This window comes from Malaclemys terrapin, chromosome 2 (genome assembly GCF_027887155.1).
Source record: "Malaclemys terrapin pileata isolate rMalTer1 chromosome 2, rMalTer1.hap1, whole genome shotgun sequence".
NCBI lineage: Eukaryota > Metazoa > Chordata > Testudines > Emydidae > Malaclemys > Malaclemys terrapin.
The window spans coordinates 228,417,142-228,433,417 of record NC_071506.1 but is presented as its reverse complement, the minus strand read 5'-3'; the positions used below and the strand labels follow the sequence as shown (position 1 = coordinate 228,433,417).

General features: G+C 42.8%; 1 protein-coding gene across 2 annotated transcripts in view; it reads left to right on the top strand.

The window, feature by feature from the left end:
- The window catches only part of LOC128832660 (dynein axonemal heavy chain 11-like), a 161,042-nt gene that overhangs the window by 120,199 nt on the left and 24,567 nt on the right, over positions 1 to 16,276 (top strand). For both annotated transcript variants that reach the window (XM_054020209.1, XM_054020210.1), the window contains 7 exons: positions 354 to 518; positions 3,294 to 3,434; positions 4,128 to 4,298; positions 6,300 to 6,422; positions 6,946 to 7,139; positions 8,164 to 8,312; positions 9,302 to 9,429. In XM_054020209.1, coding sequence (XP_053876184.1) covers positions 354 to 518; positions 3,294 to 3,434; positions 4,128 to 4,298; positions 6,300 to 6,422; positions 6,946 to 7,139; positions 8,164 to 8,312; positions 9,302 to 9,429 — 1,071 coding nt within the window. The remainder of the gene's footprint in view (positions 1 to 353; positions 519 to 3,293; positions 3,435 to 4,127; positions 4,299 to 6,299; positions 6,423 to 6,945; positions 7,140 to 8,163; positions 8,313 to 9,301; positions 9,430 to 16,276) is intronic.

The window sequence follows — 16,276 nt, the reverse complement described above, 5'->3', positions numbered from 1 at the left end:
CATCAGCTTTACAGGGGAATTTCCTCTGCCGGGGAATTCTCCACTTGCCAGTTATGACCAGATCCTGCTCACTTCGTGCAACCCTGAGCAGAACAAGGTGGTTAGAGCAGAATCAAGAATCAAGCCAGGTTCTTGGTGTCATGCTTTCATGTTTGACCATGTTTTCCTCCTGACTGGTTGCTATAATTGTAACATACTTGTCATTAGAATAGAAGATACCATCTCTTTTTCAGAAACAAAACTGAAATAGAGTGATGTGACAGAATGGAGAATAAAGGCCATAGATTCTGCAAAACAAATGGTCATCCTTTGCTGCTGCTGTTTAAGTCTAAATTTTTCATTCCCTTTGTTAGTCTCTCCTGACCAAGCAACAGAATGATTTCAAGATTGAGCTGAAGCACCTGGAGGATGATCTTTTGCTTCATCTGTCAGCTGCTGAGGGTAGTTTCTTGGGTGACACAGAACTGGTAGAGAAACTTGAATCAACGAAGTCTACAGCGGCAGAAATAGAGCACAAGGCAGTAACAATTTCTGTTCTTTTATTAGTTTTAAAAGTTACCTGTAAAATTCAAATTATTAATTTCATATTTTAAAATGAAGGGGGTTTAGAATTATCCACAAGTAGACTTTGCTTTGTTTTAATGTTGCTGTCATGCTTAGTTGTTTGGTAAACGCTTTATATGCAACGACTATATTAGTGGCATGCGACTGGTCAGATAAATCACATGGTATAATTTTTGCTTTCTGGTTGCATGCCTGAAACTTCATAAACCGGATGAGCACTAGTGGCATGAATTGTGATTAAACATATTTGTCAAAAATGAATATGGATACTCTCAAAAAGAACTGCCATTCCCTAACATTTAAGTGAATGGCAGGTCTCTATGTATGCAAGCTCATGGAAATGCAAAGGGATGTGAATGTGGCTGAATCCAAAATCATTTCAAAATCTAAGAAACCTGCTTTCAAGTAATTTTTCTCACTATTTGTCTCCTCTAAGACTAATTAACAGACTAGCTAGAGATGATAAGAACAGGCATACTAGGTCAGACTAATGGTCTATCTAATCCAGTATCCTGTCTTCCAACAGTGGCCACTGCCAGGTGTTTCAGAGGGAATGAACAGAACAGGCAATCGTCAAGTGATCCATCCCCTGTCGCCCACTCCCAGCTTCTGACAATCAGAGGCTATGGACACCCAGAGCATGGGGTTGCATCCCTGACCATCTTGGCTAATCGCCATTGATGGACCTAGCCTCCATGAATTTATCTAATTCTTTTTTGAACCCTGCTATAGTTTTGGCCTTCACAACATCCCTTCGCAATGAGTTCCACAGGTTGTGCGTTGTGTACTTCCTTTTGTTTGTTTTAAACTTGCTGCCCATTAATTTCATTGGGTGACCACTGGTTCTTGTGCAATGTGAAGAAGTAAATAACACTTCCTTATTCTCTTTCTCTACACCATTCACAATTTTATAGACCTCTGTCATATCCCCAATTAGTCATCTCTTTTCCAAGCTAAAAAGTCCCAGTCTTTTTAGTCTCTCCTCATATGGAAGCTGTTCCATACCTTTAATAATTTTTGTTGCCCTTCCCTGGACCTTTTCCGATTCTAATTTTTTTTTTTTTTTTTTTGAGATGGGGTGACCAGAACTGTATGTAGTATGCAAAGTGAAGGTGTACCTTGGATTTATATAGTGGCATTATGATATTTTCTGTCTTATCATCTATTCCTTTCCTAATGGTTCCTAACATTCAGTTAGCTTTTTAGACTGCTGTTGTATATTGAGCAGATGTTTTCAGAGAACTATAAACAATAATTCCAAGATCTCTTTTTTGAATGGTAACAGCTAATTTAGATCCCATCATTTTATATGTATAGTTGGGATTATGTTTTCCAATGTGCATTACTTTGCACTTATCAATGCTGAATTACATTGGTCATTTTGTTGCCCAGTCACCCAGTTTTGTGAAATCCCTTTGCAAATCTTCACAGTCTGCTTGGGACTTAATTATCTTGAGTAATTTTGCATTATCTGCAAATTTTGCCACCTCGCTGTGGTTGCTATTACCAGGCAGTTTAGCTATATTCATCTCTGGGACCAGATCCTGTGCTGCATTTAGGACTAAATCAAGAATTGCCTCTCCCCTTGTGAGTTTCAGGATTAGCTGCCCCAAAAAGCAGTCACTTATGGTGTCAAGAAACTTTATCTCTGCTTCCAGTCCTGAGGTGACATGTACCCATTCATTACGGGAATAGTTGAAATCCCCCATTATTATTAGAGATGCAATAAAAATAGAAAACTCAGTCTCCCAGAGCATTTCATAATCACCATCACTGTCCTGGTCAGGTGGTTGGTAGTATTTTCCTACTGCTGTATTCCTATTATTCAAGCATGTAATTTCTATCCATAGAGATTCTGTGGTACAATTTGATTCATTTAAGATTTATTTGACTCTATTCTTTCTGTCACATATAATGCCACTCTTCATTCCTATATATTTTGTACCCTGGTATTACCATATCCTATTGATTATCATCAAGCCACCAAGTTTCTGTGTTGCATATTATATCAATATCCTCATTTAATACCAGGCACTCAAGTTCACCCACCTTAGTACTTAGACTTCTAGCATGATGATGGGCTTGATTAATAAGTTCCTTAATAAAATAAAGGTAAGTTTATAGTGTTGTCATGCAACCAACCTTTCTGCATCAAGAAAACAAATATAAAACTCAAACCACTGACATAATAACTTCTCTTAAACTGCTGTTTTAAAATTATAGTAATGTATAGTAAAGAAGATCAAATCAACTCTGATTTCTAGCCAGCAAGCCTGGAGTGGGGTGACCAATTTAATTCTACCTGTGCCAAACAGTTTTTGTTTCAGATATGTCAGCTGTATCCATGTTGCGTTTCTCACTTTGCAATGTTAAGAATTTGTCAGTTACATATGTGTGACTTAGGCTATGTCTGCACTTAAAATGCTACAGCTGCACAGCTGTAGCACTTCAGTGTAAACACTACAGTGATGGGGAATGGGGGGTGGTAATCCACCTCCCCAAGAGGTGATAACTAGATTGATGGAAGAATTCTTCTGTTGACTTAGCACTGTCTACACCAGGGGTTAGGTCGGTTTAACTATGTCTCTTAGGGGTATGGATTTTTCACACTCCTGAGAGACGTAGCTGTGCCAATGTAACTTTTCACTTTAGATCAGCCCTTAATTATTCAGATCAGTGTGATAGTTATGATAGATTTAAAAATGAACTAGGTAACTATCATCCTACAGGTAGCTGAAGCAAAAGAAAACGAAGTTAAAATTAACGAGGCCCGAGAGCATTACAGACCAGCGGCTTTGAGAGCGTCTCTTCTTTACTTTGTTGTTAATGACCTGGGCAAAATTAACCCCATCTATCAGTTCTCACTGAAGGTAAAGCTTTATTTCTGGTGTGATACAAAAGACCAAGCATGGGGGGTTGATTACAGCAATTAACAACCGTTTATATTTGTATCAGCTATTAATATTTGCTACGTAAGGGGTGCTTGTGTGTGAGAGTGAGGGTTGTACATTTTCCCACCAATTCCTCACAATATTGAACTTCCCAATAATCTCTCTTTTGTCAGATGTTTTCATTCTGATTATGTGAGCAATGCTTATCTTATTTTTGTTAAATCTTCCTGCAAGGCCAAGTGAATAGAGAGATTTGAAGCATTCACTAAACAATGTATTACAATAAATATACTAAAAGTGACTGGCTGAGGACGGAAAGTCTCCTTCCTTGAAACCACCAGCCTTTTCACTTTGAGGGAATGTGTTGGTTTTAGGATGTCCAGTGGGTGGGAAAAATTGGTGGAGTCAGTCAACATATGTTGTTTGCTCCTGAGTTAAATGAGTAGACTGAAAAATGTTATTTGTGATCCCCAATCCCTTCTCCCCCCTTGGAGAAAACTTTCTCCAAGCCTACTCTTTCGGGGGCAGGGGGATGATCTTGTACAGTGTCTCCATTTTGTACTGCTCAGGCACTTACTTTGAAAAGCCTTACATTGGAGATCTATTAAATTGCTCTTAAAACAAACAAACAATTTTTTGTTTTAAAAACAATGTGATCCTACATCTCATTAGGCCTTCAACACAGTCTTTCATAAAGCAATTGATCGGGCTGAAGCATCAGAGGATCTGCAGGGGCACATCATCAACCTGATAGAAGCTATTACATACTCTGCCTTCCTTTACACCAGTCAGGGACTTTTTGAAAAGGATAAACTCACCTTCCTAGCCCAGACAACTTTTCAGGTGAGGGGGGAAAATTTTCAGGCGGTAGTGGTGGGGAGTGTGGTTTATTTTACCTATTTCTTATTTACAAGAAAATATCAGTGTCGGAGGATACATCATATCTTCCTGTGGTTGTACAGCACCTAACATACTGTGAATGCTACTGCAATATAAATAATATTAACAACTTCCACAGGTATTTTATGTACGTCTTTATTTTCTTTGAGCATTTAAAAATGTTGTTATACTCCTCTGCATACATTGTAGGGATGAAAATTATGGAAGTGCTGCTTGCAGTTCCCTAGGTACAGTTGTGTAGAGTTTGGCACTTATAGCAGAGATTCTCCAAGTAATAAAAATATCTTTTGATTTTGGGCTGAGATTATATATAAAGATTCAGGCCAGGTAGCATACAAGTAAATAATAAGTAGGTCCTACTTGACCCATAAGCCCCTGATCTTGGGGCTGGGTGAGACAGATTACACCCCCTACATCGCTTGCCTTTCTGACAATCTGGTCCCCCAGTCAGCATGCATGTGTGACTCTTGGGTCACAGGCTGTCTTTTATCCATTTCAAAGTTCCTTTGTTCAAGAGGAACAGGAGTACTTGTGGCACCTTAGAGACTAACAAATTTATTAGAGCATAAGCTTTCGTGGACTACAGCCCACTTCTTCGGATGCATATAGAATGGAACATATATTGAGGAGATATATATACACACATACAGAGAGTTCAAGAGTTCCTGCCTGAAGACCTGAGGTTTTGAGAAGGTCTCCTGAACCTGGTCATATTTCTGATGCATTTCTCCAGAGGTGATAGGAGGTAGTCTTCCAACAGTGGATTCACTGTATTGTCCATCTGAGCACTAAGAAATTGAATTAGTCATTGCTGGATTCCTGGGTAGCTGGGGAGAACTCCAGCTGGAATTAACTCTCAGGATAGAGATCGGTTTCAGAGTGGTAGCTGTGTTAGTATGTATCAGCAAAAACAGCGAGGAGTCCTTATGGCACCTTAGAGACTAACAAATTTATTTGAGCATACGCTTTAATTCCCATTCTTCACAGTCTGCAAGGGGAGGAGAGACAACACAGATAATGGTGGTAGGCATTTAGTTAAAAAGACACATTTGAATTGAAGATTTTTACTGTACATTCAACCTATGGGCTAGATTTGTCTCCCCTCATATAGTTTTGTGGTATTCCTGACGTGTTTAACTTCTGCAGATTCTTATGCTTTCATTTAAAAAAAAAAGAAAAAAGTTGCCACCCCTTCTCACTGCAAAAAAACATTCCAAATGTGAGTCATTGTGGTCTCCCTGAGTCTGAAGAGCGCCTAAAACAATGATGCTGACAAGTGTGAACTTCCTGTCCCTCAGTATGTGTTTAAAGGGGGTGGAGGACAAATGTAGGGAGTTGTATGGAACTCAGGTTTCCTTATCCACTTGAGTAGTGCTATTAAAAAAAAAAAAAAACTTGTACAATCGAAGCCCAGAATAACTCTGATCTTTAAGGACTATGGTTTTAAATTTGTTTTTTTCATATAGCAACTCTTTTTACTCTAGCTAAAGAATCATAAATCATAGCTATTATTGTAATCTAGCGATTTTTAAAGGACTGGGGTGCTCCTTCTAGCATAGAGCATAATGACAATTTTAACTTCTTCAAAATTATTTAGTTCAGAGGTTGTTGGTGGGGTTTTTTGGTGTCTGTTTAACAGTCTGAGGCAAGTTCTGCAGCGTGTACTACAAATGTAGTGCTAAGTTTGAAAATTTAATCTATTAGCTTTGTGAATAATGAAGGTCTAGGAATTGATCTCACTCCATTTCTTCTTTTATAATATATTTCTAGTCATTACTTTAAAATAATTGGCTAAAGCTAAATTCTTCTATCGGAGCTACAGAAGATTGTCACCAGAATTTTCAGTGCTTTATGCTGCCTATTCAATAAAGTGGTAAATGTTTTAAGTCACAAGTGACTGCCAAGTAAACCTGTTGACCTTTTTCAATTTTGTATGCTGTCAAGATTCTGCTGAGAAGTAAAGAGATAGAACTCCTTGAATTGGATTTCCTGCTTCGATTCACAGTCGAACACACTCACAAGAGCCCTGTTGACTTTTTAACTCCTCAGTCATGGAGTGCCATTAGGGTACGTTTGGAGAATTGCTTTTCAGTTTTAAATTTTATTTCATGTTGTTTCTGGAGACCTCCTAGAGCTAGATAATGTCAGATAAAGTCATATATTCCATAGTAAATTTTAAAACTTGCAGTGCTGTTGAATGAGTTGTCCTTGCATTTTAATTTTTTTCCCTGAGATGATAAAATCATATATTTATTTCATGTGGAAATGCTGATTTTCTATAATCTCTGCATTCCTCCAGGAACGTAATTCTAATCTTCACACAGCTTCTTACTCTCAGAAAAAAACTAATCTTATGTGTTACAGTGTATGGTAGCTGGGTATTTAACTGTAAACAGATTGTAATGGAGAGATGAAATGGAGTAATCTTTTACAAAAAAACATTTATTCATATAGACTGTAAGTATAAATTGTGCTTTAAATTAGGTCATAGGTGTCAAATAATATTACTAGTAAATATTATTAGTAAACTGTATTTCATTATCACCCCAACTATACGTCATGGGCATATCACCCGTTTGGTGTGTTCCAGGCCATTGCTCTAATGGATGAGTTCCGAGGGTTAGACAGAGATATCGAAGGGTCTCCTAAAAGATGGAAGAAATGGGTGGACTCAGAATGCCCAGAAAAGGAAAAGTTTCCACAGGAATGGAAAAACAAAAGCTCTCTTCAGAAACTTATCATCTTGAGGGCACTGCGCCCAGATAGAATGACCTATGCTTTTAGGTACGGTCTTTGACATTGTGTGTATCCATGGAACCACATGTGAAGATGGCTTATTGGATGTGTAGCCCGCTGTGCTGAACTTTTCAATTATGGGAATCTAATTTACAAGCTATCTGGTCAGTCAGAGCCTGAGATTGATTATTGGCCATTGTGGCAATAGTACAAGGCTATCTATTCTTTTTCAGGTATTTGTGAGAAGGTGGTGGGATCAGATGGGGGTGATTGACTGTTTATAGGGAATTGGCTTACTTATTTATAGATTGGTGATTTTATTCGATTCTATACATGTGCTCTGAACCACAAGGAGGGCCTCATTTATAATTCTTTTTAAAAATCTATGCTCCTGACTGCCCACCTTTTAGTCATATTTCTCTCTTAATATTCATTCTTTTTCTAGGGATAGCAGATAGATTCATGGGATGATAATTCTCCATCTCACTCTTCTTTAAAAATCTGTGATCCTCAAAAAATTTCAGCCTTGTATACTTATCCAAACCCTCTGAGGTTTTTTTAAATCCCTTGCCTCCCAAAGAATAGTACCTTTCGCCCAACTGCCCAAACCCTACCAGCTATGCTACCATAGGTGCTGGAACTAGGGGTGCTGCGGCTGTGGCAGCAGCCCCTGGCTTGAAGTGGTTTCCATCATATACTGGGTTTGAAGTTTTGTTCAGTGGCTTTCAGCACCCCCACTATACAAATTGTTCCAGCACCCCTATATGCAACCCGTGCTCACCCCTTCCTAGGAAGAAGCATTCCCTTACTGATTACTTGCTGTGCCTAGCTGTCCTTTCTATCACATAGTCATTGTCCCCTTTCCTGAACAGACATATGCCAGATTTTTCTGTACCCTCTTTACCACCTGGCTGCCCTTCCCTCCCTTAGCTTGCTTCCCTGATACGTTCAATAAAGAAAACTGCTGCTAGCCTAGGAGCAGCAGGTTATGTAGTCTGAGAAGAATGCAGGTCCCAAGTCTGTAATTGTGGATATTCTTGGTGTCTTCAGTTTATACTTTATATTTATATAGAAACTTTGTGGAGGAAAAACTAGGTTCCAAGTACGTGGAGAGCACCAGGATGGACTTAGCAAAATCATATGAAGAGAGCAGTCCAGCCACTCCAGTGTTTTTCATCCTCTCCCCTGGAGTAAACCCTCTTAAAGATTTGGAGACACTTGGTGAGCATGTTTTCAATAGGAGTTGTGCTTGCACAGGAGAAGCAGAGTAAATATCTACAGGCCCAATCCTGCTGGGCATTGAAGACAATGGGACTTTGGGCTTTGGTTTAAAGGGAGCAGGATTGGGTCCTAAATTTTAAAATCTTAAACAAAACCAAAACAACGTGTCCTCATAAAAGAATAGAAATTATATGACAAAGTTGGATTGGGTTTATTTTTAACAAAAGAGTTAAGTTGTAAAGTTTCCCCACCCCCCATCTATTTGTGGTAAATGGAGGGGATGAAAAGTGCAAGGCTATTAGCACTATAGTATGAAGAAATTTTTAGACTGAACATTCCTCTGCTTGGCATAATGCAAGTTTCTTTTGTACTGTTTTCTTCCTTTTGACTAGATGAGGGCCAGAGGGCAATTTTCTCCATGCTCATGTAATCTTGTGCCCCCTGTGACTAAATAATGGTCATTATACAAACTATATTCAATTGTGTAAAGCACTGTCGCTTTATACTTAGGATTACTATTCCCCACAGACTCCACTGAGAATACCAGGTTAATACAGCTGTGACCTGACTGTGCTCAATTTAAACTCAGGCCTCACAAGGTGAGAGGCTTGTGCATTTACCCACTGAACCAATCAGTTAAAAAACTGATGTGATATCTACCACATGTTGCTCCTTTTTTATAAGGGAATTGCTTTGTACCCCCTGTAAGAGTTTCTAAAGCTCAGTAACAATGCCTAACATCTATCAAAATGTCAAAAGGTTCATTATCTTAAAACCAAGGGAACAGATTTCTGCAGGCTTTTTCTAATACCAGCAATAAGGCTGCTGTTGAGAGCTCGCAATTTTGCTTGTTGAAATTGTAAGGGTTTAGTGAAGTGCTTCAGAAGAACTAATATATATTGCACCAGTGATAGTGAAATTAATGAGATGTTATCATTTTTTCCCCTTTCTGCTCTGTTCGATTCCTACCCTCGTCACTTCCCTTATAGGCAAAAAACTTGGGTTTACTATCGACTCTGGAAAATTCCATAATATCTCTTTAGGACAAGGTCAAGAGATGGTGGCAGAAGAGGCACTAGAGGAGGCTGCCACACATGGGCATTGGGTCATTCTCCAAGTAAGTGTTAAACAGCACAATAGATGATATTGGTGCACTCAGTTAGGTGAATGGCTGTGTTTGCTAGTGAAGTGACTGCAAGGTAAGGATTGTCCAACAAGGAACAACTTTCTGTGGAATTCAAAAAGGCTACAAACAAAATATTTTGTTTTGTTTTTCTTTTGCCTTTGCAAACGGCAAGGTAAATGTTCACATATATTGAGTGTTCATGGCATTCTGCCTTTACCCTCACATTTACAAGCACTACCTTTGTATTCCCAGTGGGGCCAGGAGAGATAATACAAGAAGGCTCCCTATGGCTAGGCATGATTATGTCCTCAGGAACACTCTTCTCCTACATAATTAAGAACTCTTGTTCCATTGAGTAGGCCATAATGGAGTTGTCTAATAAAATTAGAATGGCTAGCCCTTGGGAAGCTGTATAATCAGCACTGGAGTGCTGCTCTTCAGAGATAGCAGTAGCAGCTTTGGCTAGCATTGTGTGAATTGAGAATCCACTCTCTGCAACAAACAAAAAGCTCTTTACAATGCCCTGGTGAACTATCATTCTTGGTGCAGCCACAGAAGTTGACAGGAGCACTGGGAGTGTTAGTGTCACTAACGCAAGGTGCTGTGACCAGCAGTTTTACATTATATTGTATAGTGTGCTAACATATGTAATGGTCACATTGTCCTGAAACACTACTGGAAGTGTTGGTTCCAGACCTTGCCAATAAAAGATATTAGGGGAGCCATATTATTCCTTCCAATTCTAGTTTTACACCATCAGCCCTGCATCAGCTTGTCAACCTAATTATCTGCTGCAAACGTTAGCTGCTGTTTAGCTGTTCTTGTAATAAAATAAATATTAGGAGTGACTAAAGGCCTCAACTGAGGTCAGGGCCACATTGTGCTAGGCACTGTACTGAAACAGAAAATACTATTAAAAAATAATTGAGATTTTAATTATAACATTTTCACTGTTTTTTCCAACTCGCTTTACCGGTGAGCTATTCAAGCTTATTTACCAGGAGGTGTGCCTTTCAGCTAATATTAATATAGTTCTTACTAAGTAAAGCAATGGTATTATCTGAAAAAACAGAGAGAGAAGGAGCTGAAAAGTGGTGGATTTCAATGTAATTTGAGAGTGCTCAACACCTCACAGGCTCAGGCCTAGAAGCAGGGGTAATGAAGCCTCAAGTGACGGCTTCCCCCCAGGCACAGTGTGTCCCAATCACTCCTCCTCTTCCTGCCCTGTAACAGGCCTTTATAGCCCCAGGTGTAGCACTTCCCCCTTCAACAGGATCACCTGGGCCCACCTGCTCTGACTCAGGGGAGCTTTTGGTGATATAGTGCTTTTCAGCTCTTCAGCTCATGGTGCTTTTATAGTCTAACAACCTAGAAAATCACACACCATTCTTGTCTAATATGCCCAGGCTGGTCACACCTGAAGTATACAAAGGGTCCCCCTCAGCCACCACCTTGAGGGCTTCTACTAGACTGTGTAACTACCCCGGCCCCCTGTAGCTCTTGTATATTACCCCATTTTTGTTCATTTGAGAATTTTCTCTTTGAGAGCTTCCCTGGGCCACCACCTTTGGCTTCCCCTCAGTTTACCATCCTGCCCTGGCTACTCGTGTCCCTTGGCCTCAAAGAAGGCCTCTGCCCATTCAACAGCTTCTCCCTTCTCTCTCCCCCGCTCCCCGGGCCAGTTGAAAGCATCTCACCCAGCTGTTGGCTTCCAAGGGGACAATCTTTAGGAACTGATCCAGGACAATTTGGTCCATGATTCTCTCTCTCTCTCTCTCTCTCTCTCTCTCTCTCCAGCTGGCCTTGGGGCAGAGCCACGGAGGCATGAGATCCTGTAATTTCTGAGCCACCACTCGTGGCTGTGCCCGTCACGAAAATGGTTCTACCTGAAACCAGTATTTCTAGGCCTCTAGAGTCAGTCCCTCTCAATCCAGAATGGCTGCCTTCACTGCCAGATAGGAGATCACCTGCTCTTTGCTTATTGCTCAGTAAGTGGCCTGAGCTTTGCCCATCAGGAATGGTGCTACATGAGCCATCCAGGTTGATCCTTCTCATCCTGCGTTGCTTGCCACTCTCTCAAACACTCAGAGGACACCTTTGGGATTGTGTTTTGGTCCCTACTTTGACTGAGGTCAGCCAGCTCATGGTTCCATCACCAACCATGTTGCCCGGCATCCCTTAATCCAACTTTTCTCCAGAAGGAGAAAGAGGAGCGTCCATGCACCAGCAATGGAGATACAGTTGAGCAATCGTTTCCATGTTCTCTCTACAGGTACTAATGCGGAGAGTGGACTAGATGACCCATCTGAGGGAAGGGAGCAGAAGGAGACTCCACCGATTGGAAGGCAAAAGATGCACTGGCCTAGGGATGGGGGTTCCACGACCACCACTCCCAAGAGGAGGAGGAGGGTGGTGGTGGTCGGGGACTCCCTCCTCAGGGGGACTGAGTCATCTGTCTGCCGCCCCGACCAGGAAAACCGAGAGGTCTGCTGCTTGCCAGGAGCTAGGATACACGATGTGACAGAGAGACTGCCGAGACTCATCAAGCCCTCGGATCGCTACCCCTTCCTGCTTCTCCACGTGGGCACCAATGATACTGCCAAGAATTACCTTGAGCGGATCACTGCAGACTACGTGGCTCTGGGAAGAAGGATAAAGGAGTTTGAGGCGCAAGTGGTGTTCTCGTCCATCCTCCCTGTGCAAGGAAAAGACCGGCGTAGAGACTGTCGAATCGTGGAAGTCAACGAATGGCTACGCAGGTGGTGTCGAAGAGAAGGCTTTGGATTCTTCGACCATGGGATGGTGTTCCAAGAAGGAGGAGTGCTAGGCAGAGACGGGCTCCACCTAACGAAGAGAGGGAAGAGCATCTTCGCCAGCAGGCTGGCTAACCTAGTGAGGAGGGCTTTAAACTAGGTTCACCGGGGAAAGGAAACCAAAGCCCTGAGGTAAGTGGGGAAATGGGATCCTAGGAGGAAGCACAAGCAGGAGAGCGCAAGAGGGGAGAACTCCTGGCTCATGCTGAGAAAGAGGGACAATAGATGAGTTATCTTAAGTGCCTATACACAAATGCAAGAAGCCTGGGAAACAAGCAGGGAGAACTGGAAGTCCTGGCACAGTCAGGGAACTATGATGTGATTGGAATAACAGACTTGGTGGGATAACTCACATGACTGGAGTACTGTCATGGATGGATATAAACTGTTCAGGAAGGGCTGGCAGGGCATAAAAGGTGGGGGAGTTGCGTTGTATGTAAGAGAGCAGTATGACTGCTCAGAGCTCCGGTATGAAACTGCAGAAAAACCTGAGAGTCTCTGGATAAAGTTGAGAAGTGTGAGCAACAAGGGTGATGTCGTGGTTGGAGTCTGCTATAGACCACCAGACCAGGGGGATGAGGTGGACGAGGCTTTCTTCTTTCTTCTGGCAACTAGCAGAAGTTGCTAGATCACAGGCCCTGGTTCTCATGGGAGACTTTAATCACCCTGATATCTGCTGGGAGAGCAATACAGCGGTGCACAGACAATCCAGGAAGTTTTTGGAACGTGTAGGGGACAATTTCCTGGTGCAAGTGCTGGAGGAACCAACTAGGGGCAGAGCTTTTCTTGACCTGCTGCTCACAAACAGGGAAGAATTAGTAGGGGAAGCAAAAGTAGATGGGAACCTGGGAGGCAGTGACAATGAGATGGTCGAGTTCAGGATCCTTACACAAGGAAGAAAGGAGAGCAGCAGAATACGGACCCTGGACTTCAGAAAAGCAGACTTTGACTCCCTCAGGGAACAGATGGGCAGGATCCCCTGGGAGAATAACATGAAGGGCAAAGGGGTCCAGGAGAGCTGGCTGTATTTTAAAGAATCCTTATTGCGGTTGCAGGAACAAACCATCACGATGTGTAGAAAGAATAGTAAATATGGCAGGCGACCAGCTTGGCTAAACAGTGAAATCCTTGCTGATCTTAATCACAAAGAAGAAGCTTACAAGAAGTGGAAGATTGGACAAATGACCAGGGAGGAGTATAAAAATATTGCTCAGGCATGCAGGAGTGAAATCAGGAAGGCCAAATCACACTTGGAGCTGCAGTTAGCAAGAGATGTTAAGAGTAACAAGAAGGGTTTCTTCAGGTATGTTAGCAACAAGAAGAAAGTCAAGGAAAGTGTGGGCCCCTTACTGAATGAGGGAGGCAACCTAGTGACCGAGGATGTGGAAAAAGCTCATGTACTCAATGATTTTTTTGCCTCTGTCTTCATGAACAAGGTCAGCTCCCAGATTGCTGCACTGGGCAGTACAGTATGGGGAGAAGGCGACCAGCCCTCTGTGGAGAAAAAAGTGGTTCGGGGCTATTTAGAAAAACTGGACGTGCACAAGTCCATGGGGCCGGATGCGCTGCATCCGAGGGTGCTAAAGGAGTTGGCGGGTGAGATTGCAGAGCCATTAGCCATTATTTTTGAAAACTCATGGCGATCGGGGGAGGTCCCAGATGACTGGAAAAAGGCTAATGTAGTGCCCATCTTTAAAAAAGGGAAGAAAGAGGATCCGGGGAACTACAGGCCAGTCAGCCTCACCTCAGTCCCTGGAAAAATCATGGAGCAGGTCCTCAAGGAATCAATTATGAAACATTTAGAGGAGAGGAAAGTGATCAAGAACAGTCAGCATGGATTCACGAAGGGGAAGTCGTGCCTGAGTAACCTAATTGCCTTCTATGATGAGATAACTGGCTCTGTGGATGAGGGGAAAGCAGTGGATGTGTTATTCCTTGACTTTAGCAAAGCTTTTGATACGGTCTCCCACAATATTCTTGCCGCCAAGTTAAAGAAGTATGGGCTGGATGAATGGACTGTAAGGTGGATAGAAAGCTGGCTAGATCGTCGGGCTCAACCGGTAGTGATCAATGGCTCCATGTCTAGTTGGCAGCCAGTTTCAAGCGGAGTGCCCCAAGGGTCAGTCCTGGGGCCGGTTTTGTTTAATATCTTCATTAATGATCTGGAGGATGGTGTGGACTGCACTCTCAGCAAGTTTGCAGATGACACTAAACTAGAAGGCGTGGTAGATACACTAGAGGGTAGGGATCGGATACAGAGGGACCTAGACAAATTAGAGGATTGGGCCAAAATATCTGATGAGGTTCAACAAGGACAAGTGCAGAGTCCTGCACTTAGGACGGAAGAATCCCATGCACTGCTACAGACTAGGGACCGAATGGCTAGGTAGCAGTTCTGCAGAAAAGGACTTAGGGGTCACAGTGGACGAGAAGCTGGATATGAGTCAACAGTGTGCTCTTGTTGCCAAGAAGGCTAACGGCATTTTGGGCTGTATAAGTAGAGGCATTGCCAGCAGATCGAGGAACATGATCGTTCCCCTTTATTCGACATTGGTGAGGCCTCATCTGGAATACTGTGTCCAGTTTTGGGCCCCACACTACAAGAAGGATGTGGAAAAATTGGAAAGAGTCCAACGGAGGGCAACAAAAATGATTAGGGGTCTGGAGCACAAGACTTATGAGGAGAGGCTGAGGGAATTGGGATTGTTTAGTCTCCAGAAGAGAAGAATGAGAGGGGATTTGATAGCAGCCTTCAACTACCTGAAGGGGGGTTCTAAAGAGGATGGAGCTTGGCTGTTCTCAGTGGTGGCAGACGACAGAACAAGGAGCAATGGTCTCAAGTTGCAGTGGGGGAGGTCCAGGTTGGATATTCGGAAAAACTATTTCACTAGGAGGGTGGTGAAACACTGGAATGCGTTACCTAGGGAGGTGGTGGAGTCTCCTTCCTTGGAGGTTTTTAAGGCCCGGCTTGACAAAGCCCTGGCTGGGATGATTTAGTTGGGAATTGGTCCTGCTTTGAGCAGGGGGTTGGACTAGATGACCTCTTGGGTCCCTTCCAACCCTGATATTCTGTGATTCTATAACTGTTCTGTAACCACACTCATTGTTGAAAGGGGGCATCTTGTCACCTCTGTTTAATGGCGAACTGTGCCTCCTGCTGTTTCTTCAGGTTCTTCATCAATTGTATGAGCAGAACCTGGGTCGTCTGCTGCTGCTCTTATTGCAACTGTACCGTGACCATCTGCTGCTGCTGTCCTGTTATAAACAGGCAGATCGCAGCCTCCATTTTTCCTCTTTCCCGTGCAAATGTGGTACAGGACAGTCAGTGTCATGGGCTCAGCTTTCTCGTCACTGGACACCGAAGATCCACCTTACTCCCTCCCTGCTAGTATCCGGGGCTGATTTGAGATGCCCATATTCTCCACCGTCTGTGACACAACAAGGCTTCTCCCATATCTGAGAGGCATTCTCTGCCACACCCAGTCTCCTTTCCTTTAGGTATATTGTCCAAACGTAAGCCAATAAACAAACAAGACACCAGCCCCTTAGCTCACCTTTTGTCCTAGGCTTTCATGGACTCCCTTCCCTAGGATCTCTGGTAATCCTGCTTCTGGCAGCTTTCTAGTCCCAGCCAACTCCCTTCTCAGACAGTCCTCCTTCAGCTCTGCTGCTCTTCTGGAATAGCAGCTCCAGGGCAACCTCCTGGCCCCTTACGCCAATGGCCACCACATGAGTTAGTGCCACTCCTCTGGGGTTCCTCTCCCCAGGCACAGTGTGTCCCAATCACTCCTCCTCTTCCTGCCCTGTAACAGGCCTTTATAGCCCCAGGTGTAGCACTTCCCCCTTCAACAGGATCACCTGGGCCCACTTGCTCTGACTCAGGGGAGCAGAGCCAAGTCTATTCACAGGGACCAGCTGCCCCATGACAGGGCCCAGTTCCATAAAACACTTTAGTATGTGCTTAAGAGCTTTTCTGAACAGGGATGAAATTACTCATATGCTTAAAGTTAACCATGTGTTTTAGT